The sequence below is a fragment of the Mobula hypostoma genome, chromosome 5, assembly GCF_963921235.1.
Source record: "Mobula hypostoma chromosome 5, sMobHyp1.1, whole genome shotgun sequence".
Classification (NCBI taxonomy): Eukaryota; Metazoa; Chordata; class Chondrichthyes; order Myliobatiformes; family Myliobatidae; genus Mobula; species Mobula hypostoma.
In genome coordinates this window covers 70,853,089-70,880,403 of record NC_086101.1, presented here as the reverse complement: position 1 = coordinate 70,880,403, position 27,315 = coordinate 70,853,089, and the positions used below count along the sequence as shown (strand labels likewise).

The 27,315-nt window shown below is 40.2% G+C and overlaps 1 protein-coding gene across 5 annotated transcripts in view; it reads right to left on the bottom strand.

Annotated features, from left to right (window-relative positions):
• gpr180 (G protein-coupled receptor 180) overlaps nucleotides 1-27,315 on the bottom strand; it is a 114,340-nt gene that overhangs the window by 30,956 nt on the left and 56,069 nt on the right. For 3 of the 5 annotated variants that reach the window (XM_063048517.1, XM_063048516.1, XM_063048519.1), the window contains exons 3-5: nucleotides 20,480-20,695; nucleotides 5,875-6,055; nucleotides 5,477-5,526 (exon numbers count right to left, since the gene is read on the bottom strand). In XM_063048517.1, the coding sequence (XP_062904587.1) occupies nucleotides 5,477-5,526; nucleotides 5,875-6,055; nucleotides 20,480-20,695 (447 nt within the window). The remainder of the gene's footprint in view (nucleotides 1-5,476; nucleotides 5,527-5,874; nucleotides 6,056-20,479; nucleotides 20,696-27,315) is intronic. The other 2 variants (XM_063048518.1, XM_063048521.1) reach the window with 2 other exon arrangements.

Genomic DNA, 27,315 nt, shown 5'->3' with positions numbered 1-27,315 from the left:
ACCTCAAGGCAGAATACTCTCCATCTACTACACCTTCTGCCTTCTATGGGCAAGCCAATCACAGAGCCAAATTTCCCTGAATCCTATCTCTCCTGGCTTTTTGAATGAGCCTACAATGGAAGACCTTATCAAATGCCTTAGTAAAACCCATAGACAGTACACCACATCCATTGCTCTACCTTCATCAGTGTGCTTTGTCACATCCTCAGGAGTTCAATTAAGCTCATGAAACCTTACTTACCCCTCACAAAGCCGTGTTAACTATCATAATCAGTCTATGCTTCTTTGAATACTCGTAAACCCCATCTCTAAGAATCCTCTCCAATAACTTGCCCGCCACTGAAGTAAGATCTACTAGTCTATAATTCTGAACAAAGGATTAACATTGCCACCATCCAATCACCTGATACTACTCTTGTGGTCAGTGAGGATACAAAGAACATTGCCAAAGATGCTGCAATCTCTTTCCATTGGAACCTGGGGTATATCCCATCTGGCCTCAGAGACTTGTGTTTCTCAAACATTCTAGCTCATTCGCTTGATATCAAAACGTTCAAACCTATCAGCCTGTTTTACACTGTCCCTACAAACATCAAGGTCCCTCTCTCTGACAAACACTGAAGCAATGTGCTCATTAAGGAGCTCCCCTATCACCTCCAACCCCAGGCACAAGTTTCCTCTACTATTCCTAATCGATCTTGCCCTCACTCTAGCCATCCCTTACATATGCATAGATCGTCTTGGGGTTTTCCTTAATCCTTCTTGCCAAGGCCTTTACTTGACCCCTACTAGCTTTCCTAAGTCCATTCTTCAGCTCTTTCTTGGCTACTTTGCAATTCTCTAGTCTGATTTTTGCTTCCCAAACCTTAAGTACGCTTCTTTCTTCCTCGACTTGATGTTCTACATCTCTTGTTGACCATGGTTCCTTCACCTTACCATCTTTTCTCCGCCTCAATGGGACACACCTTTCCAGAACCCCCAGTAAGTGCTCCCAAAACAACCTCCTCTGTTGTGTATTTCCCTGAGTACATCTGTTCCCAATTTATGGTCCAAAGTTCCTACTTAATAACATTATAATTCCCCATCCCTCAATTAAATATTTTGCCACACTGTTTGCTACTATCTCTTTCCAATGCTACAGAAAAGGCCATGGAGTTGTGATCATTGTTTCTGAAATGTTCTCCCGCTGAAAGATTTGACACCTGAATGGGTTCATTGCCTAGCACCAAATCCAATATGGCCCTTCCTCTACTCGGCTGTCTACATATTCAGTCGGAATCCCTTCCTGGATGATAATTTCCACCTATCCAAAACTTTTGTAGTAAGGAGGTACAAATCAATATTAGGGAAAGCGAAGTGATAATGAGTAAAGGATGTAAAAGATGCTCTTCCCTACTGATAGAGGATAAAGACTGCCAAGGGAGGGGGGCAGAAGAAAGGAAATTATAGGCCAGTTAGCCTTACTTATGTGGTTGGGAAGATTTTGGATTCTATTATTATGAATGAGGTTTCAGGGGACTTGGAGGTGTCTGGTAAAAGTAGGCCAAAGTCACACGGTTTTCTTAAGGGGAAATCTTGCCTGACAAATCTGTCGGAACTCTAGGAAATAATAGTTTAGACAAAGGAGAGTCAGTGGATGTGGTTCACTTGGATTTTCAGAAGACCTTTGACAATGTGCCACTAATGAGTCTGCTTAACAAGATGAGAGTGCATGGTATCATAGAACAGACAATAGCATGGATAGAAGAATGGCTGATTGGCAGGAAGCAAAGAATTGGATAAAAAGAGACCTATTCTAGTTGGCTGCTGGTGTCAAGTGGTAATCTGCAAGGGTCAGAATTGGAACCACTTCTTTGCACATTATAAGTCAATGACATAATTGCTGGCTTTGTGGCCAAGTTTGCAGTTGATACAAAGACAGGTGGTGGGGCAGATAGTGTTGAGGAAATGGAGTTTGCAGAAGGATTTGGTCAGATTGTGTTAATGGGCAAGGAAGTGGCAGATAGAACAAAGTGTAGGGAAGTGTATGGTCATTATACTTTGGTAGAAGGAATAAAGGTGTAGACTATTTTCTAAGCGGGGAGAAAATTCAAAAATCTGAGGTGCAAAAGGACTTGAAGTCCTTGTGCAGGGTTCCCTAAATGTTAAATTGCAGTTTGAGTCAATGATAAGGAATGCAAATACAACGTTAGCATTCATTTTGAGAGGACCAGAATAAGAGAGCAAGGATGTAATGCTGAGGCACTGGTCAGACCACACTTGGAGTATTGTGAGATGTTTTGAGCCCCTTATCTAAGAAACGATGTGCTAGCATAGGAGAAGGTCCAGAGGAGGTTTATGAGAATGATTCCAGGAATGAAAGGGTTAACATATGAGTGTGTCTGATCTCCCTGAGCCTGTACCCACTGAGTTTAGAAGAATTGGGGGGGGGGGGGGATCTCATTGAAACCTATCCAACACTAAAAGGCCTAGAGAGAGTGGATGTGGAGAGGATGCTTCCCATACCGGGTGAATCAAGGACCTGTGGGCACAACCCCAGAATAGAGGGATGTCAATTTAGAACAGAGATGAGAATGAGTTTCTTTAGCCAGAAGGTGGTGAATCTGTGGAATTCATTGCCACGGATGGTTGTGGAGGCCAAGCCACTGAGTATAATTAAAGAAGTTGATAGATTTTTGGTTAGTCAGGGCGTCAAAGGTTATGGAGAGAAGGCAGGAGAATGGGGTTGAGAGGGATAATAAATCAGTCATAATGAAGCAGACTCAATGTGCCGGGTGGCCTAATTCTGCTGCTATGTCATATGGTTTTTATTGCTGATAAAATTGTAAGGTAGGGCCGAGTGCCATACTCACGGATTCAACAACCTCAACAAAATGCACTTCCATTTAAATCCATTTTAACAAATCACCTTAATCCCTCCACAAAGATTTTTCAATTCCACTACCACTCATGACTTCTCAAAGTAAATTTCCAGCAGGTTCACTCATTTCAGTTAAACTTCCTCAGATACAGTTACTACTAGCACACTCCCATCTTTCTGCAGCATCATACCTTTTCTTCCTAGTCAGATTTTTCTTTGACTCCACTTGCCCTTGATCACGTATTTCTCAGAAGGAAGCATTGGAAAGATAGTCATTCATGAAGAAAGCCTTTTCTATCATCTGACAGTAGATACTGTGTTGTCTGCAAACGTCTGCCATCATCTGGTATGAGATCATGTACCTCTTCTGCCTTTTGTGCTCAGATACACTGAGGAATTTTATCCTTGGCCTGTGTAGTGCAGATGGTCTATATGAAGCTTAAGTTTACTAATTCACTCACATCCATTAAGGTGCAACTCTGAATACAGCAGTTGGATGTTGTTTCTTAGTTCCTGCTCTCATCAATGTTAATATTCACCTTAGCCCTATCTATAAACCAATTATATAACATAGTATAATTGGCACCCATGATGATCTGATGCATTTGGCTTTCAAAGTGGAGATAAAATGTACAAATTTTTGAGGTTGTCAAATAGGCTTCGAATGTGTCAGTGTTATCTCTGAAGTTGTGAAAGTAACTCCAAAGCAGCCAAAGTAACCTCTCAGCACGACTACTGTGAACAAAGCCTTTCACAGAAGCAGCTGTGAGGTTTCACTACTTATTGGCAAATTTCCCTGCCAATTCTTCAGACCCTCAATTGCCACTGTGTTCTCGTTTTGATTTCACTGGCAAGTCCCAAGAAGCGTGGGAAATCTGTGGAATCACAGTTAAATTTGAAAAGGCAGTTTAACACAGTTCCAATTGAATCACTGACATATTAAAATTGACAATCCATGATTGCTCACACACAGCTGAATGCTTGGGAGTTAAATGCAGAAGTCAGTGGATTAAAGCCTGCTTCCCTGTACATTGTCAATTCCTCTGCTTAAACCCCACTAATCCCAAGTACATTTAGTCCTAAAAATTAGAATTCTACCCCCAACCCCCCCATGGCATCTTTGAAAGATAAAATCTACAGTTTTCCCTAAAAAAAAGTTAAAGTTTTTCCATTCAGAATATTTTGCAATACTAAGTACTTGTTTGAACAGCTGTCGCCTGTAGGACTAATCTATACCCCAGAAAGTAGGAATAAGCTCTTTTCTGGCTAGCACAGACACAATGGGCTGAATAGTCTTCTTTTCTGTTGAACCTTTTCCATGATCTATTTACATTCATAGAGCTGTACATCGCAGAATCAGACCTTTCAGCCTGTATTTGGCTGATATCCCTCTAAACCCTTCCTAACCATGTACCTGTCCAAATGCATTTTAAGTGTGGTAATTGTATCTGCATCTAACTGAACTACTGCCAACTCATTCCGTGTACCCATCACCCCTTGTGTGGGAAAAATATTGCCTCAGATCCGCTGTAAATCTTTTCTCTCTCACGTTAAATCTATGCCCCCCCCCAAGATTTTACACTCCCTTACCCTGGGAAGAAGGCTAATGACCATCCACATAATTTACGCCTCTCATGATTTTCACTATTCTCTGCACCTATGAGATCACCCTCAACCTACTTCGCTCTCAAAAAAAGTTTCAGCTCATCCAGCTTCTCCTTATAACTCAGGCTCTTCAGTCCTGGCATCATTCTTCCAAATCTTTTCTACACCCTCTCTAGCTTTATCACACCTCTCCCATAGCACGTTAACCAGAACTGCACACAATAGTCCAGGTGTTGCTGAACCCACAAGTAACTTAACTGTAGCATGTTATTCCAACTTAATGCCTCTGTTGAAGGCAAATATACCTTACGCCTCTTCTTGCCACGCTATCTACTTGTGATACCACTTTCAAGGAACTATGTACTTCTATCCCAAGGTTCTGCAGTTCAGTAATACACTGTAGAAACCTGAATTTACTGAGCATGTCCAGGCCTGGTTTAATTGACTGAATAAAATTCCATTAGTAATTTTCACTTTTCCAGATAATCTATATGCTACTGTACAGTTAGATAACTGCCAATCAGTACGTGCATAGAACTGCATCATGTATTACTTATTTTATATGTCTTTCAATATGTACATATAATTTATATGCACACAGATGTATGCCATGTATAGGCTGTCTACAGTAATAAATGGGTTCAGTTTTTTTTGAGATGCCCTTAAGTTGATTTTGGCTATGTTAGAAATACCCAAAAAATGGTACCCATACCTCCACAGCATTATAGTGAATGGCATCAAAACACACAAGACTTTAAAAAAAAGAGTAATTACTAAAAGTAAAGAGAAAAAGGAAATTAGTTTTTATTCATAGCAATAAATGTATGCAACTATGTTGGGTTTTGTTCATATGCATGGGTGTCCATAATTATCGAGTTTGCAACCAGAGTATTTAACTTACATCTGTACATGAAAATAAATTATATGGTACAAAACTGTATTACAAGATCAGGTATATATTTATTAAGAACCAAATTAACCAGAATATTTAAAATAAACTTTGCATCTCACATTCAGCCAAACTTCCCAGCAAAGGAACTCCAATTCCATCCACTGAGTACCTGAAAGAAAGCAGATATTATAATTTAGGTGTTTTTATGGAGTAACTATGAGGTTTCATTTCATTCACAGAAATTGCTTCTGTAGGGAGGTGCAATGCTGTAGTTTTAAGTTCTATCTTTTTGTATGCTTTATTAATTTCAAAAATATTACATAATCAGTTCTCTTAAATCTCTAACCAGAAACTTCATCTACTACATCAATGTCCCCCAACACAATTTTAATTTGTTTTATTTGAATGTAGAAACAACTCAGGTTTATCCACAATTCAGTTCTCAGTACAATTTCAATGCCGATTAAAACTATATGAATGCAAGAAAATATATAAATCATAAATTAAATTGCTTTACCTGGATAGATGCACATAGTTAGTGATTGCTGCACTGCCCTGTAGCACTAATCCAACAGACAAAACCTTCAGTGTACTCTGCATCGGTCCATCTTTCTTAATTGATTGCCAGATTGGTTGAGCATAAATGCAGGCGACTATGAAGTAAACCAATACCAGAAGGAAGTAGAAGTCATGTAACCCTATGAAAAGGATCAATTGCTGAGATTCGAAGATGAACAGAATATTAATACTGAACGATGCAGAACTTATTTGCAAACACCTCACTTTTAATAAATTCTATTATTGCAAATAGAAATTGAGCTTTTTGCAAAATAATCAAGACAGCGAAACGACAATACAGGGACACGATCCAGACACAACTCCGCACCAATAACATATGCAGCTTATGGCAAGGCCTGCACACCATTGCAGACTTCAAAGCTAAGCACAGTTGTGCTGCCAACATTGCTGCCTCTGTCCCAGATGAGCTAAACCTTTTTTAATGCTCAGTTCAATGTCGCCTTCACTGAGCCCTTGAGGAGAGCCGCTAAAGTGACCTGCACTTTCGTTATCTCTTAGGCTGAAGTACGCAGGTGTTTCCAACGAGTGGACAAGGCTGTGGGACCAGGATGGGTATCAGGATGTGCACAGCACAACTGGCAGGTGCGTTTAGACATTTTTAATCTCTCCCTCTCCCAATGTAGAGTGCTCTCCTGCTTCAAAACATCCACCATTGTTCCTGTACCTAAAAAGACCAAGGTAACATGTCTGAACGACTGGTATCCTGTCACACTCACCTCAACAATAAGCAAATGCTTTGATAGGCTGGTCAAGGGCTACATCTGCAGCATGCTACCACCCACACTGGACCCCCTATAATTTGCCTACGGACACAACCGATTGGCAGATGATGCAATAGCCACTGCTCTACACACAGTCCTTACACATCTGGAGAAGAAGGATGCTTATGTGAGAATGCTGTTCTTGGACTACAGCTCTGTACTTAACACCATAATTCCCTCCAGGCTTGACAAGAAGCTCAGAGACCTCAGCCTTTACCCTACCTTGTGCAGCTGGATTCTGGACTTCCTGTCAGATCCCTAGCAGGTGGAAAGAGTGGACTCCCTTACCTCTGCCCCACAACACAAGAGCCCCTCAGGGCCGTGTACTAGGCTCCTTCTTTACTCTTTGTATACCCATGACTTTGTATACCCATGATAGCTCCAATCTGCTAATTGAATTTGCTGATGACAAAGCATTGATTGGCCTTATCTCAAATAAAAATGAGGCAGCTTACAGAGAAGAAGACATCACGCTGACACAGAGGTGTCAAGAAAACAACCTCTCCCTCAATGTCACACAAGCAAAGGAGCTGGTTGTGGACTACAGGAGGAACAGAGACAGGGTAGCCCCTATTGACATCAATGGATTTGGGTTTGAGAGGGTGAACAGCTTTAACTTACTCCACATACACATCACCGAGGATCTCAAGTGGTCTCTACATACAGGCTGTGTGGTGTAAAAAGCACAACAGTGCCTCTTTCACCTCAGACAGTTGAAGAAGTTTGGCATGAATCCCCAAATCCTAAGGACTTTCTACAGGGACACAATTGGGAGCATCCTGACTGGCTGTATCACTGCCTGGTATGGAAACTGTACTTCCGTCAATCGCAGGACTCTGCAGAGAGTGGTGTGGACAACCCAGTGCCTCTATAGATGTGAACTTCCCATTATTCAGGACATTTACAGAGACTGGTGTGTAAAAAGGACCTGAAGGGTCATTAGGGACCCGAGTCACCCCAACTACAAACTGTTCCAGCTGTTACCATCTGGGAAATGGTACCACAGCATAAAAGCCAGGATCAACAGTCTCCGGAACAGCTTCTTCCACCAAGCCATCAGATTGATTAATTCACACTGATATAATTGTATTTCTATGCTATATTGACTATCATATTGTACATACTATTTATTACAAATTACCATAAATTGCACATTTAGACAGAGACGTAACATAAAGACTTCTACTCCTCATGTATTTCAAGGATGTAAGAAATAAAGTCAATTCAATAAGAAAGCTTTGTATGATTGTGCTTAATGCTGAACAATACAAACATCTTCCCCGCTCCGAACCCGACCATTACCTCCATGCACAAGAGACTTTAAAGCATCAACCTCTACTTTCCATTACTCTGTCAACACAAGGCTTCTTTTTACTGTCCATTCCATTTTTCTTACCACATCTTCCAGTCTGAATTCAGTGCTGGTGTAATGACCCTATTCTGACATCAAACCATTTCCTTTCTTTTCGGATTTATGTATTTTATTTCCTTGGTTAAAATGTCTAATTCTAGAGGGCATGTATTTAAAGTGAGAGTGGTTGAAAAAGGTGTATTTTTGTGAAGAAAAAGTGATGGACTGTTAATCGGGGAAAGACAGAAAATGCAAAATATAAGATATTTGACAAAACATTCTGATGTGTTTTAAAAAATGTCAGGAATAATGACATAAGAAACAAGACGTACATCAAAATACAAGAATATCTGTAAATAGCTGACTGGCCTCTTACTGTACATCTATGTCAACTTCATGTTGACTTCAATTGTTTTAATTTATAAAACTTGACAGGTCCATAAATGTACCAACATAAATTTACTGTATAAATAAAAAAATCTAACATTATTTTTTCATGGATTAATGTAATAATGGGTTTACCGCCAAGACCAACATTAAACACCATTTCCAAATACTTTCCCAAACTTTTGCAGCCCTTTTCGTAAAGTTATTCTCACCATGCCTTTAGGGAGGAATTCTAATTAGGAAAGCCAGTCAGCTATTTCCAGGTATTCTTGTATTTTGATGCACGTCTTGTTTCTTATGTGTCTTTATTCCTGATATTTTTAAAAATACATCAGAATGTTTTGTCCGAGTTAGGATTGTGTGCAATGGTCAGTACTGGGAGTGCTTCTTTTCACATTGTTGGATAACAAAACTGATAGATTTGTGGCCAAGTTTGCACATGAGATAAAGTCCGGTGGAGGGGCAGGTGGAGTTGAGCAGACCCTCTCCAATGCCAGAACATCTTTTCTTAGATAAGGGGCCCCAAAGGTGCTCAGTATACTCCAAGTGTAGTCTGACTAATGCCTTATACATTCTTGCTTTTATATTCTAGTCCACATTAAATGAATGCTAACATTGCATTTGCCTTTCTTTCTACATTTCAACCTGCAAGCTAACCTTTACGGAATCCTGCACTAGGACTCTCAAGTCCCTCTGATTTGAGTCCTTTCGTTCCCTGAAAAATAGTCTATACCTTTATTACTTCTACCAAAGTGTATAATTATACACATCCCTAAACTGTATTCTTCTTGCCATTTCCTTGCCCATTCTCCAAATCTGTCCTTTTGCAGACTCCCTGTTTCCTCAACACTCCTTATTTCAACTTTTATGATATTCAGCATAATGTTCATTTTCATTCCCAAAGCTTTATAACAATGGTTACCATTATTGCACCCTGGGTAGACAGTACCTGATACTTCAATTGTAATCAGCTTATTAATGATGTAGGCTTACACATGGGGTGGGGTGCATGATAAGGTAGTCTGAGAGTTCTGTAGTATGTCAGGATATTCAAAGCAAAGATGAATAGATTTTTAGTATTAAGGGAATTAAGAGTTTCTGGAAGGTGGCACACAGATAGAGTGGTGAAGGACCAATTGGTCTACTTTTTTCTGCTACTTCTATTTCTGAACTGAACAACTAAACACTTGTCCAGTGAAATGATTTACAGACTGCAGGGAGATCTGGATGGTCTGATCAGTTGGACAGAAAAATGGCAAAAGAAATGTAATTTAGATAAGTCAATGTCTGAATTATTATCATATACACAAGATACACGTAGGCACAGGTGCAATGAAAATCATACTTGTGACAGTATCATAGGCATACAGCATCGTTTAAGTCACATTCATAAGAAACTCAAATTAATCACAAATTACACACAATTTTTACAAGAAAGCACTATTATAACAAAAAAATGGCCATTTCAATGCAAAGTGGTCATAGTGTTGCTAAACTGTGGTGATTAGGGTTCTGTTGTTAGTGAATGGCTGAAGGGTTATAGGGTCATAGAGTTTAACAGCACTATTTATACCCCTCATAATTTTGCATACCTCTATCAAATCTCCCTGCAGTCTCCGACACTCCAGGTAATAAGGTCCTGACCCATTCAACCCTTTAACTCAGGTTCTCAAGTCCTGGCAACATCCTTGTATATTTTCTCTGTACTCTTTCAATCTTATTGATATCTTTCTTGTAGGTAGGTGACCAGAACTGCAAACAACACTCCAAATTAAGCCTCACCAATGTCTTGTATGAAGGCTAATGTGTCAAAAGCTCTCTTTACAACCCCATCTACTGTGACACCACTTTCAAGGAATTATAGATCTGTATTGCCAGAACCCTTTGTTCTACTACACTCCTCAGTGCTCTACTATTCACTGTGTATGTCCTACTCTGGTTTGTTCTCCCAAACCTCACAACTGTTTGCATCAAATTCTATCTGCCATTTTTCAGCCCACTTTTTCAGCTCATCCAAATCCTGCTACAAGCTTTGATGGCCTTGCTCGCTGTCCACTACATCCCAGTCTTGGTGCATCTGCAAATTTGCTGATCCAGTTTACTACATTATCTAGATAGCTGATATAGATAATAAATAGCAATAGACACAGCACTGATCACTGTGGCACACCACAAGTCAGACAGTCAACATTCTACTACCACTTTCTGGTTTCTCCTGTGAAGTCAATGTGGAATCCAATTTACTACCTCATCCTGAAACTTCCTGACCAGCCGTCCATGTGGGATCTTGTCTTTCTTTCTTTTTAAATCTTCTTACTGAATAAGTATACAAAAGGGTAAGCCATATAGGCACTAATACACTGTTAGAACATAATAAAATTACAGGAAATATTAATACAGGAAAAAAAGTGATACAATGTAATTTAAACATAACATACTAAGGTAACATAATAGTATACTAATTTATATATATATATCAATAGAGAAAAGGAAAAAAAAAACCCCAAAAAAACCCACCGTGCAACTAAACTAAAAGCAAAGCAAAGCAATGGGCTAACTTGGAACCAAATAGAGTTAAAGAACTTAAAATCATGTCCTCAAACCCGACCTCCATTAAAAACAGTAAAAAAAAAACCAAGAAGGGTAAATAAATATGGAGCAAAAAAGAGAAGAAAAAAAATTACATTAAATGAAAATATTGAATAAAAGATCTCCAGGTCTGTTCAAATTTAAGGAATCATAAAGATTGCTTCTAATTTTCTCCAAATTCAAGCATAGTATCGTCTGAGAAAACCAAAAAAAGGTGGTTGGAGCATTAAGCTCTTTCCAATGTTGTAAGATACATCTTTTCGCCATTAAAGTAAGAAATGCAATCATTCTACGGGCTGAAGGAGAAAGATTACTGGAAATTTTAGGTAGTCCAAAGATAGCAGTAATAGGGTGAGGAGAGATATCTATATTCAATACCTTTGAGATAATATTAAAAATGTCTCTCCAAAAAGTTTCCAGAGTAGGACAAGACCAAAAGATGAGTTAAAGAGGCTATCTGCCCCGGACATCTATAACAAAAAGGATTAATATGAGAATAAAAGTGAGCTAATTTATCTTTGGACATATGTGCTCTATGAACAACTTTAAATTGAATTAGGGAATGTTTAGCAGATAGAGGAAGTATTGACTAATTGTAAAATCTGCCCCCAGTCATCCACGGAAATGATAGACCCCAATTCCTGTTCCCAATCTACCCTAATATTATCAAATGGAGCTTTCCTAAGTTTCATAATAATATTATAAATCATAGCCGATGCACCTTTCTGACATGGATTAAGGTTAATTATAGTATCTAAAATGTACGTAGGAGGAAGCATTGGAAAGGAAGAAAGTATAGTACTTAGGAAATTTCTAACTTGTAGATATCTAAAAAAATGTATTCTTGATAAATTATATTTATTAGATAATTGTTCAAAAGACATAAGGGAACCATCTAAAAATAAATCCAAAAACCGTGAAATACCCTTAGTCTTCCAAATTTGAAAAGCACGATCCGTAAAAGAGGGAGGAAAAAATATGTTACCTAAAATAGGAATCGCTAGCCCAAATTGGTTAAGATCGAAAAATGTTCTAAATTGGAAACAAATACGTAAGGTATATTTAACTATTGGGTTAGATACCTGTTTAAGCCGTTTCAAATCAAAAGGAAGAGAGGAACCTAAAATAGAGCCAAGTGTATAACCCTGAACAGATTGTAATTCCAATGCTACCCATTTAGGAATGGATAGTATATCCTGGTCAAGTAACCAAAATTTCCTATGTCGAATATTGATTGCCCAATAATAGAATCTAAAGTTGGTAATGCTAAACCTCCATCTCTCTTAGCTTTCTGTAAATGTATTTTACCCAGTCTCGAGTTTTTATTTTGCCAAATAAATGAAGAAATTTTTGAGTCAACTTTATCAAAAAAAGATTTTGGAACAAAAATCGGTAATGCCTGAAATATATATAGAAATTTTGGCAGAAAAAACATCTTAACTGCATTAATACGACCAATCAAAATTAAATATAAAAGAAACCATTTAGATGAAAGTTGAATAATATGGTCAATTAAGGGTAAAAAGTTAATCTTAAATAAATCTTTGTGTTTACAAGTAATTTTAATCCCAAGATATGAAAAATAATTATTAATCAATCTAAACGGAAAGTTATGATATAAGGGAAGTTGTTTATTAATCGGGAAAAGTTCACTCTTACTAAGATTTAATTTATAACCTGAAAAGAGACTAAATTGTGCTAATAACTGTAAAACAGCAGGGATGGATTTTTGAGGATTAGAAATATATAAAAGTAAGTCATCAGCATAGAGTGATATTTTATGGGACTTTAAGCCCCGAGTTATCCCAGTAATATTTGGAGATTCTCGAATAGCAATTGCAAGAGGTTCTAATGCAATATCAAATAATAAAGGACTAAGAGGACAACCTTGTCGAGTACCTCGAAAAAGAGGGAAAAAAGGTGAGCTTAGAGAGTTAGTACGGACCGAGGCCACGGGAGAATGATATAACAGTTTGATCCAGGATATAAATTTCGAGCTAAAATTAAACATTTCAAGCACCTTAAATAAGTAAGGCCATTCTACTCTATCAAAAGCTTTCTCAGCATCTAAAGAGATAACACACTCAGGAACATTTTGTGAGGGGGTATAAACAATATTTAACAGTGTGCGAATGTTATAAAAGGAGTAACGACCTTTAATAAAACCCGTTTGGTCTTCCGAAATAATAAAAGGAAGTACTTTTTCTAATCTGTTCGCTAATAACTTAGAAAAAATTTTAGAGTCAACATTTAATAAAGATATTGGTCTATAAGATGCACATTGAGCAGGATCTTTATCCTTCTTTAATATTAAAGAGATTGACGCTCTATTGAAAGATTCGGGAAGTTTACCAAGATTTAATGAAGCCTCGAAAACCCTACAGAACCAAGGGATTAATGAAGGTGCAAAACATTTATAAAATTCTACGGTTAACCCCTCAGGGCCAGGAGCTTTCCCCAGGTTCATAGAGGAAATAACATTCTTAATCTCATCAGTAGTAATGGGAGTATCTAGCATAGAAGACATATCCTGTGAAATCTCAGGGAAGTCTAGGTTATCTAAAAAATTATTCATATATTTAGAGTCTCGAGGAGACTCTGATTGTTATAAGTGGGATCTTGTCAAGGTCCTTGCTGATCTCCATGTGGACAACATCCAATGTCCTTCTTTCATCAAATTTCCTGGTAACCTCCTCAAAGAACCCTACAAGATTGGTTAGGCATGACGTCACACACAAAAAGCTATGTTGACTATTCCTAATCAGGCACTGTCTGTCCAAATACTTGTACCGTATATCCAGTCCCTTAGAAAACATTTCACAATTTACCCACAACTGACATCAGGCTAAGCGGCCTACAATTTCCCAGTTTATTCTTAGAGTCTTTTTTAAACAACGGAACAACAGAAGCTATCCTCCAATTTTCCAGCACTTCACCCCTGGCTAAGGACATTTCAAATACATTTGCTACAGCCCCTGCAATATCTGCACTAGTCTCCAACTGACGGAACATGTGGTCAGGCCCTGGGGATTTATCCACCCTCATTTCCCTCAAGACAAGAATCTCCTCCTTTGTAATCTGTATATGGTCCATGACCTCACTGCTATTTTGCCTCAGTTCTATAGACTGTGTCTGTCTTCCTGAATGGAAGCCAGATGCAAAACTCCATACAAGACCTCCCCCATCCCTTTCAGCTCCATCGAGATATCTTCCTTTCGGCTGTTCTTCAGCCTGTTGGTATGGGACTTCAAGCAATATTTATCATCAAAGATTAACAACATTCATGCCATGCTGTCTTCTTGTACCATCATTGGGCAGGAAGTACTGCACACTGTAAAAAACTTCTACCCCGATTTGTTCTCGAAGTGCAACTCTTCGGTTGTCCATTGAAATCCGATGACGATGTCCACTCCTTTAACGGTGAGATCTTTGATGACTATACAGTCCTATCCTGGACCCACAAGCTCTATTGCAGGTGGGACACGTGGTATGTAGTAGTGGTGGTGGTGGCTGCATTTCTCCTGGCTCTCTTCTGCTGTCTTCTGGTTGTTCTTTCCATCTTTAGCATACGAACCCCGTCCCTACACAGCTGTCGCCAAGTGGTATAGTCAGCAGCAACATCCTCCGGGTTCTCGGGTCTGATCTTGCACTTCCTTAAAGCATTCTTCATCTGATTCTTATAGCATTTTTTCGGCCTTCCAGCTGAGCGTCGACCATGATGTAGCTGGCCGTTTTTACACTCTGCGGGGTAGCCAACATGGGGGCATCCTTATCAAGTCAAGTCAAGTCACTTTTTATTGTCATTTCGACCATAACTGCTGGTACAGTACACAGTAAAAATGAGACAATGTTTTCCAGGACGATGGTGCTACATGAAACAATACAAAAGCTACACTGCACCCCAGCCACTGCAGCTGATGCTGAGTGATCATGACCTCAATACTTCTGCAGTTGGTCTTTACAAGTACTGTAATTCAGTGTGAGGCACCTACTCACGCCAGGTAATTCCCAGGATGCGCTGGAGGCAGCTTACGTGGAAGCGCTCCAAGGACTTGATGTGACAGCTGTAGGTTACCCAAGCTTCACAGCTATAAAGGAGGATGGTGACACATACCGCTTGGTATATGGCGACCTTTGTGGAGGGACGAAGGCTCCTGTTCTGAAAGACTCTACGCCAAAGTCTCCCAAAGGCAGCTGATGCCTGTTTAATGCTGCTCTGGATGTTGTTGTCGATGCCGCTATCCTCAGAGAGAATGCTCCCCAGATATTTGAAAGATGGCACTACTGACAGCTTTTCATCACCAACAGTGAAGGCAGGTAGAGTGGGTGGGACACTGGTACTCCACTGGCAAACCACTTCTGTCTTGGTGGTATTGACAGTCAGCCCCATCCTGCTGTATGCTCTCACTGCCACAGCAAGGACAGTCTGAAGATCCTCCGGAGTATGGGCCACAAGAGCACAGTCGTCTGTATACTGCAGCTCCAGGACCCACTCTCTACGTTGTTTGGTGGTTGTGTGGAGCCTCCTGATGTCAAAGAGGTTGCCATCTAATCTGACATCCACTGCCACACTGCTGCTGTCTTCAATCTCATTGTGGAGAAGCTTGGTAACACACAAGAGGAAGATGTTAAAGAGCACTGGCGCTAGCACACACTCCTGTGTGTACAAGGAAGGGCTTGGACTCTTGCCTTCCTATGGTCACCCGAGTACTCATCCCATCGTGAAATTGGCGGAGGATGTTACAAATTTATTGGGACAGGCAAACCTGAGGAGGACGTCCCTTAAGAGCTCTCTTTACACAGTGTCGAATGCTTTGGAGAGGTTGACAAAGGCCATAAACAGGTCCTGATGTTGCTCCCGGCACTTTTCCTGAAGATGCCGGGCTGTGAAGATCATGTTGATCGTGCTTCTGTTCTTCCTAAATCCACACTACGATTCAGGCAGCATTGACTTGAAGATGTTGCTGTTGAGTCTCTGAAGCATCACCTTAGTCAGGACCTTTCCAGCAACAGAAAGTGCAACACATCACACTTATCTGCATTAAATTTTATCTGCCATTTTTCAGCCTATCTTCCCAACTGGTCAAAGTCATGCTGCAAACTTTAATAGCCTTCTTCACTGTCCACTTTGCCCCTTATCTTGGTGTCATCCACAAAGTTGCTGATCCAGTTTACCACATTGTCATCTTGATGATAAACAACAATGGATCTCGAGCCGATCCTTGTGGCACATAGGCTCCTGTCAAAGAGACAACAGTTTCCCCCCCCCCCCAAAAGACCGAGTGATCATCTTTATGGTCAAATTAGTACCCAACATGATACGGTCTGATGTCACAGTCTCACTCCCCACGAATAATCTGGGTGTCATGTCATCTGCTTCTAACTTTGCTGTTAGCTCTGTCGTTAAGGACAGTACTATAAAGTTCAGACTAGCCTAGAGATTTACAGGAAATCTGTCATCCGATATTGAAATAATCACCAATACACCTTTATAGATAAAGGAAATGCTAAACCAATTTCCCCCGGGATCAATAAAGTATGACTATGACTATGTATAAAGTGGAGCTGTGAGCAGCTCCTGCTTTAACTGGTCTAGATTTTAATCAATAATTCACAAATTTTGCCAATACTCGGTGCTGCAGTGCCATCTTGTGTTAGAAATTCATTTTGCAACAAAATATTTCAGCTGTGAAAATTACACCAAGGGCCTAAACTTTAATATTCTTCCAGGATAATGAAGTGCACAACAAAGAAACAGTCTTTTGGCTCACCTTCTCTGTGATAATTCCATTTATCTGTAATTAGACTATATTCCTCTACACCTTTGCTATCCAAATGCATTTTAAAAATTCTATTTGTATCTGCCTCCACTACCTCTAGCAGCTCCTTCAAGATAACAAACACCTTCCTGTGAAAAACTTACTTCTCAGATTTTCTTTCAATTTCTCCCCTCTCACTTTAAACCTATACCATCTAGTTCTAGATTCCCTGCCCTGGGAATAAAAATTCTGACTATCTATCCTATATATGCCCTTCATAATTTTAACAACCTCTTCAAGTTTACACCTCAGATTCCTAAACTCATAATACTGAACGTGGCAATAGTGCAATAGATGAGATACCTCAGGAAGCCCTGTTTGAATGTGGATCTATATATTTATGTATAGTAAGAAAAATGGAAGGTTAAACTTTAAGCACTATTTAATAGTTCTCTTGTAGAGTGTTCTCTTGCAAGCTGCAGGAGAAGTTCTTATTTATCATTTTTCCTGTTGTGTTATTTCTAACATTTTTAAATCTTGTATTTGAGCATTGCATGTGAAGACTGCTGCATTATCTAGAACTACATGCCAGGCTTCATTTTTTTTCCTGCTGTGGATAAAGAATTAAAGGAAAAATTCTTGTAATTCAATTGTCCAGGAAAACATGCGCTAGACTTTGATGAGTAAGTTAAAAGTTTCAATGGAAGTTTATTTCTTCTCAATGCAGTGTGCGGTCAATGCCAATGTCGATGTCTTGTTGTTGAGATAGAAATTCGGGAGTTGCTAGCACCAGCTGAGCCTCACTAGCACTTACTGATTGCATCATTTAAAAAGCTTGGAAAGCTTGCACCACTCTATTCCAACACTAAATAAGGCCTGACTGATCCAATATCTCACATTTGTATTTGGTCTGATTCCTCCAGGGTCCAAAGATCTGTGCATGTTCAGACTTAAATCAATAATGCTGAACAACCAGAAGTAGACAATTCCAAAGATGTACAAATGTGCATAAAGAAATGTCAATATTCAAAGTGGCTAATGGTATGAGATTATGTCAGACATCCGACCCTGCAAAAACTCATTTCAGGGAGGTATCACCACCATTTCAGGGAGGTAGCACCCCCATCCCTCCCCGCAACACCATATCCCCTCCCCCCCCAACCTCCAAGGGTGTATGTAATACTTTGTTTAGTGATTTTGTCTAATCTGTAAACCAAGTTGGGTATATGCAGCAAATGTGACATTAAAATATGTACTTATATTATCATGTTTATTCTATTACAACTTTAAGCAAGTCTACAGGGAGTTTGGCCTCATCACGTAGGACATCAATAGCGTACCTCCTTAGCAGCTAGCCAGCTAGTTTAAATAACGTTAGCTATGCTGTAATGACACCTGTTAAACTCACCTCAACATGTCTTTTACATTTTAACCCACCATGGGCAATAGAAAAGTCACTGCTGCAAACAGTGCAGCAAGCAACACTGTCATTATTTTTGAGGTCGACTGTAAAGCCCACCCACAGAGGAAACTGATAGGTCTACTTAGCAAGGGTCCCCAACATTTTTTGCACCGCAGACCGGCTTAATATTGACAATATTCTTGCGGACACGGTGACCGGGGGGGGGGGGGGGGGGGGGGGGTGTGTTAATCACAACCGGAATATAGGTGATAAGTCAATAGCATCATAACATTTTAAGTAACGTTTGGATATTAAACACACAGCGCATATTTTCCCCGTATGAACATATAAAATCATTGCAACACACCAATATCGCTGAATCAGTGCGAGCCCTAGGCTTGTTTTCCTGCAACAAGACGGTCCCATCGAGGGGTGATTGGAGACAGCGATACTCGAAGGGGGTTCCAGTCTATTCCGCAATTTAGTTTTCGTTGCATTCATTGCGGAAAACTCCGCTTCGCAGCGATATGATGTTGGAAATGGAAGCAACATTTTCAGTGCTTTCGTGGCTATCTCAGGATATTTAGACTTGACTTTAATTCAGAATGCCGGCAGAGATGTTATGTCAAACATACTTTTCAGTCCGTCGTCATTTGCAAGCGAGGAGTTGATCTCCTTCCCGCGCTGACATGGATGATGCGTGGGTAATGACCTCACGAGCGTTCAAGTTCAACAGTGCGTGACAGGGAATGAGGAAAGATGCAAATGACTCATATCGTTTCATATCGCCACATCATATTGTCTCCTCACGGCCCAGTGGTTGTGGACCACTCTCAGCACGAAGAGAGACCAATCAGGATGCTCGCTCTCCCTCTCCAAAAAAATCTATTTCCGGGATATTGTATATAATTTCCGGGCGTCAGGGAGCCACAATCGATATGCGGGAGACTCCTGGATCTTCCGGGAGAGGTGGGATGTCTGTTATGTGCCCCCAGCTGACGTCAGATCATCTTTTATCCTTAAAATTCAAAGAATGTATTCCAGTACAGCTCTCCATAAGTGAACGTCTATATCAACCAAGAAAGTCTACTCTTCTTTCAGTACAGGAATATACAAAAACCTTGTACAATCTCAGCAAGATTTCCTTATTTTTTACTTCAGCCCTCCAGCAATTGTCTTCTTAATTGCTTTGGTATCTGAAAATTTAATTATTTTAAACCAGCACATCAAAATCCCACAATACCCAATATTTACTGTATTCTCATGCTTAAATATTGTGTTTCGCTATCAAAGTGAAGTTGACATTTCATCACATTTTCTATTTATATCATTCTGAAGAATCATTGCTTCCCCTGAACAGTTCTTTTCTTGCCTATTTGAGACTGGTTTATAGAAATTATGAATGTCTGAGGACCAACTTATAACAACCTGCTCAACACGAAAAGCAAGACCTTTATCTCTGTTCATATATTACCTGCAAACACAAATCTTAGACATTGTGTCCACCAAGTCCACACTAACTATCAACCACCCATTGACACTAATCCTACAGTAAAGTCTCCCTATATTTTTATCAACTATCAACTTTTAGGCTTATTTATACTCGTTGGAATTTAGAAAATTGCGGGGGATCTTATTAAAACATAAAATCCTAAAGGGATTGGACAGGCTAGATGCAGGAAGATTGTTCCCGATGTTGGGGAAGTCCAGAATGAGTGGTCACAGCTTAAGGATAAAGGGGAAGCCTTTTAGGACCGAGATTAGGAAAAACTTCACACAGAGAGGAAACAGTTGAGGCCAGTTCACTGGCTATATTTAAGAGGGAGTTAGATATGACCCTTGTGGCTAAAGGGATCAGGGGGTATGGAAAGAAGGCAGGTACAGGGTTCTGAGTTGGATGATCAGCCATGATCATACTGAATGGCAGTGCAGGCTCGAAGGGCCAAATGGCCTACTCCTGCACCTATTTTCTATGTTTCTATCCCAGCCTCTTCACATGGTGGGAAACATACAGGGATCAATTAACTATGAGGAAACCAGAACACTCCAGAGGAAACCCACCTAGTTGCAGGGAGAATGTGCAAACTCCATGCAGACAGCACCCAAAGACAGGTCGAACTGGAGTCCCTGGCACTATGAGGCAACAACTTTACAAGCTGCATCATTGTTCAACCATGTTTATGTAACAAACATTTGTATGGTGACTTATTTAATGCCTCTTCAAAATCCAATAGAGGCTTAACAAAGGCAGTGTTTTGTATAGCAAAGAATAGTAGTTTAGTACAGTTACTTACCAGACTCTTCCGCACTGAAGTGATCCAGTGGATTGTTTGCTACATCTGGGTTCAGCAATACAAGTTTAAACTTGATCGTCTCTGCAGCAAAGTTGTCATTGTCCACTGCAAATTCTTTTTCTGAGCATGTGTATTTATCAGCATACACAATGTGACAAGCCTGAGGGTATGGAAACTGAGAAAGGTTTTGATTGTTCTCCACATCATCCAATGCAACTGGGGGCGGGGGGGGGGGGAAGGGAAACAGATCACAGTTACTTTCCCTCTACCACCGGATCAAAAAAAATAGGAATTATTCATTGGCTCAAAATGCTGTTTTCTTTGATTGCATTTTATTTTTTCACTTGCGTAGAGATACTTTATGTAGTCAGACATCCCACCCTGCAAAAACTCATTTCAGGGAGGTAGCACTATCAATTTGCGGGAGACTCCCGGAACTTCCGGGAGAGGTGGGATTTTTGAAATAGGGTAGCTCCTTAGCAGCTAGCCAGCTAGTTTAAATAACGTTGGCTATGCTAATGAACGAATGACACCTGTTAAAATCACCTCAACATGTCTTTTACGGTCATTTGGGCAATAGAAAAGTCACTTGCAAACAGCGCAGCGAACAACACTGTCATTATTTTTGACCCCTATTAGACAGGGGTACACTTTAGGGTAGTCTGGGGTGACGTATGTTTTACATTTTCTTTTTTTGGAACACTCTCCCATGGCGCGCTCTCCCTCTCTCGTGGTCGCTCTCGTGCCATCTCTTTTGTTTTCTCTCTTGCGCTCTCTCGCTCGCTCTCAAGAAATTGATTTCCATGATATTGTATATAATTTGCGGGCATCAGGGAGCCACTATTTATATGCGGGAGACTCCCGGAACTTCCGGGAGAGGTGAGATATCTGTGTAGTTCAGAGGTAATCATCCACTGATTTTGAACACATCTTTGCAAAGAACTTAATGACATTTCTTAACAAATTATGGCCAATCAGCTGGATCATTCAGAACATCTGGCTGCATGAAAATCACCAACCCTGGACAACCCCACCCCTGTGCCACACTTTTTAAAAATATATATGGCTCAAGCATAAGGAGAGAAACAACTGGCTCAGACAGCAGGTGGGCTTCAGGCATTACATCCCCAGCCCCTAATCACAGGACAAATTAACAGGCTTTGTAAAAGTAACTGGAAGGCCTTCCAACAGCTTTTAATTTTTTTTCCAAAAATCTCATTAATTTAAAAATTATACAAATTTATGAAATCTAAATATTTTAAACAATAAAATGATTTAATTCAATATCCATCATTACATTTTTTAAAAAAAGAACAAACAGTGATGACCCCCCCCCCACAGTGTCGGCAATCCCATGAATTGGGTCACAATTTGCATTCCATTTTCCTTGGGCAGGAAGCAAAATGCACCTCAGTATTCTCTGCAGCGTATCACTGCTCCACTATGGGAATCAACAGTGAACTCTATACAGGGCTAGCATTTAGATGCACCATCGTGTCTTTGCTCTCTGTCTTCCATTGCATATATGCAGAATATTGTTCCGACATTTACAGACATCCCACCTCTCCCGGAAGTTCCGGGAGTCTCCTGCATATTAATAGTGGCTCCCTGATGCCCGCAAATTATATAATATCATGGACATCAATTTTTTTGACAGCGAGCGAGCGAAAGCAAGAGAGAGCGCGAGATCGACGAGAGAGCACATGCGCGCCATGGCAGAGTGTTCCAAAAAAAAGAAAATATAAAACGTACATCATCCCAGACTAAAGTGTACCCCTGCCTAATAAGGGTCAAAAATAATGACGGTGTTGCTCGCTGTGCTGTTTGCAACAGTGACTTTTCTATTGCCCATGGTGGGTTAAGACTGTAAAAGACATGTTGAGGTGAGTTTAACAGGTGTCATTCGTTCATTAGCATCGCTAACGTTATGTAAACTAGCTGGCCAGCTGCTCAGGAGCAACTCTATTGCAGACATCCCACCTCTCCCAGAAGTTCTGGGAGTCTCCTGCAAATTGATGGTGCTACCTCCCTGAAATGAGTTTCTGCAGGATGGGATGTCAGGACAAAAAGGCTGATAATATTTTGGAATCGATGGCTATCCATTCAGACAGAGTGCTGAGAATCAAAGGTGTAAACACATTGTACTGTATTCAGAAATAAATTAAGCCAATTCACCCCACTCCAAATAAACTACGAAGATATTTTGTAGGATTATATTCAACGTGTATGTACCCAAAGATTTCAGGGATATAATCAGTAATGAACCAGAGCTAAAGCAAAACTAAGAAGACCAAAAGTTTGTTTATTGACATAAACTTAACAAAGGGTTTATGTATTTTATTTTTTATTTAGAGATCCAGTGCGTAACAGGCCCTTCTGGACTAAAGAGCAGCACTGTCAAATAATCCACCTATTTTAACCCTGGTCCAATCACAGGACAATTTACAATAACCAATTAACCCACCAACCAGTTCATTTTTGGATGGTGAGAGGAAACCAGTGCACCTGAAGAAACCCATGTGCACACGGGAAGAACAGAGGATGCTGGAATTGAGCTCCGAACTCCAATGCCCCAAGTTATAATAGTGTTGTGCCAACCGCTACACTACCGTGGTATAGCTCAAGAGGAAGAGAAAGAAATAGTATGTCTTTAAAAATGTACAATTAAGCGAACCCACGCTGTAATACTATGTGGGTGGCAGGGTGGAGATGCGTCTCTACCAAAGGAGGTGTAAGGCACTTCTTCCCTCTGCTAACCTGCAGGTCACCTTTGGGCAAGGTATAGCACCTGCTCAGCCCACCCCTGAGGAGGGTCATGTGAAGTTCTTGGAGAGTAGGTACTGAATGGTCTGATGAGCAGCTAGTGCACATCACCAGTCGTGGTCATGCGACCACTGATGCCAGGCAGACAATCTCTGAAGAGTATTGATAACGGCTGGGGTCACCATCTTGTAAAGATACTGCCCAGAAAAAGGCAATGGTTTGTTCTGTAGGAAAAAATGCCAAGAACCATCATGGTCATGTCAAGTCCATGATCGACTATGTCATATAACACAGCACTTAAACGAACAATAATACTGTACTGTTTAATACCTCGATCAGTTATTAAAGGAGCTACAGTGTCTTGAAAAAGCATTCAGTCCCCAAAATTATTTTCACATTTTAGTGTCTAATTTCTAAAATTTAAGAAATACTGAAATAGGATTTTTGAGCTAATCTACAAAACATTTCACATCAAATTGAAAGAAAAAATGCAAAAGCTGTCAACAATTTAATAAAAAAATGAAAACCACAATTATGAAGCTGAGAAAGTATTCATCTCTTTTGCAGTTACGATGCTAACTTTGCACAGGTGCACACACTGCCTAGGTCAGGCAGCCCTCTGGCTGAGGGAGAAGAATGGCACTTGTAAAAAAGGTTACTGTGACACCAACAGTCATTCTGAATGAGCTGCAGAAGTCAGTGGCTGTAACTGGAAATGAAGCTCCACAATCTTCAAGGCCTTGCATAGAAAGGGTATTTATGGAAGAGAAGCAAGGAAGAAGCCCTGGCTAAAACAAAAAAGCATATCCGTACCAATAAAGATTTTGCAAAACATCACTTAGAAAATACCGTAAAGATATGGAACAAGATCTTGTGTCAGCTGAGACTAAAGTGGAACTTTTTGGCTTCAATGCTATGCAGTACATGTGGCGCAAATCTAATACTATGCCTCACCATCCCGACTATAAAGTAGGGTGGAAGTAGCATCATGTTATGGGGATGTTTTTCAGCAGCAGGTAATGGAAATCTGGTCAGGATTGATGGGAAGACAAATCTTGCGAAATACAGAGAGATCCTGGTTAAAAACCCAGCCTCTGCCAGAAAGCTTAAACTGGGGAGAAAGTTCATCTTTCAGCAGAACGACTACCCAAAGCACACTGCCACAGCAATCACGAATCTGGCTTGAAATGAAGAAAACTGATGTCCTTGAGTGGCCCAGTTCGAGTCCTAAACTTAACCCATCGAAAATCTCTGGCAAGACCTTAAGATTGCTGTCCACTGCTGCTCCACAATTAACCATACTAATTGAATGAGCAATCTTGCAAGGAGGAATGGGAAAATCTTGTGCAAAGCAAATAGAAACTTATCCAAAGACTACTGGCTGTAATAGCTGTGAGAGATGATTCAACACAGTACTGTGCATAAGGGGAATGAGTACTTTTGAACTGCTGACATTTCTCTTTTTGAATTTTTAGTTTTTCATGCTTTACAATTTTCCTTGTTTTTTGGGCTGTACTGTGGGGAAAAAAGGAGCATGTGATTCATAAATAAAACTTCTCAGTTAAATTAAGCAGAATCCCTGGTTGTAATAGTCAGTTATGTGAACAAAGGTTGGGGCTGATACAAGGCACTGTATACACTCAGACTCAAATTTACAATGGGGCAATAACAGATACCTTCCACTGGTTGGAAGTAGAGTAGCAGGCCCCCAGCTATGCTTGGGATTCATTGTCTGCAACAAGAACAACAAAAAAATCATGTGACCCTATTATTTTTAGGGCTTCAGGCTAGATCAAATGACACTATGACACTAGCAAAATGAAGAGAGTGCTATCATTGTTGCTGCAGATAATTAAGAAGTTTTTCACTGCAAGTTACAGAACAGCAAACTAGGTTGAAAACACTACACCCCCCCCCCCCAGTGAGCAGGGCAATAGATTACACCCACATCATATTAAGGGCAATAAAGATAACTTCATCCATATTCTTCATAGAGCAATATGAACATGGCAATTACCAAAAGATTCTCCTGACCAGTTTTCATTGATGGCAATTCTGTTATAAGTTTACACATATTCAACTGGCATCCTTAGGGAGATGAGAACTATCCTTATTTCTGATTCCCTACTCCAGTCAGCACTTGCCATAAACCCATGCACTCAATCAGAACATCCCAAAGATCATCACAGAGCTACTCAACAATGCTTTTAATTCCTAAACTATACTAAAAAATTGTATTCCAGTGCAGTGCCGAGAAAATCATGTTTCATTCTTTAAACACAGAACAGTGCAAGATGGTGCTCCAAATCAAAACCCTTCATCAAGTCTACACCTTTAGTCTCCACAGATGCTTGAGCTGCTTCTTTAAAATGTAAATTTCCAGCATCTGTATTCTCTTCAGTCTTGTTTTATAGTGATTGCTGCAGCCATCTTAAAATTTACTGGCTTGTAGATGAATTCTAATATTAGTGTTACTTTATCGGAGGTGGTTAAGATGGAGAGGGATGAGGACAGAAAAGGCAAAATTGAATCGAAATTGGTACTCCTCCATTTGATGAGTTTTATCTACATTATTTCCATAGTTTTATTTTCAACTTTATAAATATCTTGATCACTGGTTGCTAAATGCATCCCATAATAGCCGCTTCATTTGACCTGCCTCACTTCCACAATCATGTTCAGCAATGCTGGAGACAAAATAATCTAGAACATTCTCCAGAACACATTTCAAAAACTCCTTCCCAAGTTTTCCCCTTATATTGTTGCTATTCGTGGATGCATTGGTAATCATTTTCCAATGTTCTATAGATTCAGGATCAGTTCCTGAGGACTGGAGGGTAGCTAATGTTATCCCACTTTTTAAGAAAGGAGGGAGAGAGAAAACAGGAAATTATAGACCAGTTAGTCTGACATCAGTGGTGGGGAAGATGCTGGAGTCAATTATAAAAGATGAAATAGTGGCTTATTTGGATAGCAGCAGCAGGATAGGTCCGAGTCAGCATGGATTTACAAAGGGGAAATCATGCTCAACAAATCTTCCGGAATTTTTTGAGGATGTAATTATGAAAATGGACATGGGAAAGCCAGTGGACGTAGTGTACCTGGACTTTCAGAAAGCCTTTGATCAGGTCCCACATAGGAGGTTAGTGGGCAAAATTAGAGCACATGGTATTGGGGGTAGGGTACTGACGTGGATAAAAAATTGGTTGTCAGACAGGAAACAAAGAGTAGGGATTAACGGGTCCTTTTCAGAATGGCAGGCAGTGGGGTACCGCAAGGCTCGGTGCTGGGACCGCAGCTATTTACAATATACATTAATGATTTAGATGAAGGGATTAAAAGTAACATTAGCAAATTTGCAGATGATACAAAGCTGGGTGACAGTGTGAAATGTGAGGAGGATGTTATGAGAATACAGGGTGACTTGGACAGATTGGGTGAGTGGGCAGATGCATGGCAGATGCAGTTTAATGTGGATAAATGTGAGGTTATCCACTTTGGTGGCAAGAACAGGAAGACAGATTACTATCTGAATGGTGTCAAGATAGGAAAAGGGGAAGTACAATGAGATCTGGGTGTCCTTGTTCATCAGTCACTGGAAGTAAACATACAGGTACAGCAGGCAGTGAAGAAAGCTAATGGCATGCTGGCCTTCATAACAAGGGGAGTTGAGTATAGGAGCAAAGAGGTCCTTCTGCAGTTGTACAAGGCCCTGGTGAGACCCCACCTGGAGTATTGTGTGCAGTTCTGGGCTCCAAGGACATTCTTGCTATGGAGGGAGTGCACTGTAGGTTCACTGGGTTAATTCCAGGGATGGTGGGAATGTCATACTGAAAGATTGGAGCGACTGGGATTGTATACACTGGAATTTAGAATGATGAGAGGGAATCTGATTGAAACATGTAAGATTATTAAGGGATTGGAATGCTAGAGGCAGGAAACATGTTCCCGCTGTTGGGGGAGTACAGAACCAGAGGCCACAGTTTAAGAATAAGGGGTAGACTATTTAGAACGGAGTTGAGGAAAAACTTTTTCACACAGAGGGTTCTGGATCTGTGGAATGCTCTGCCTCA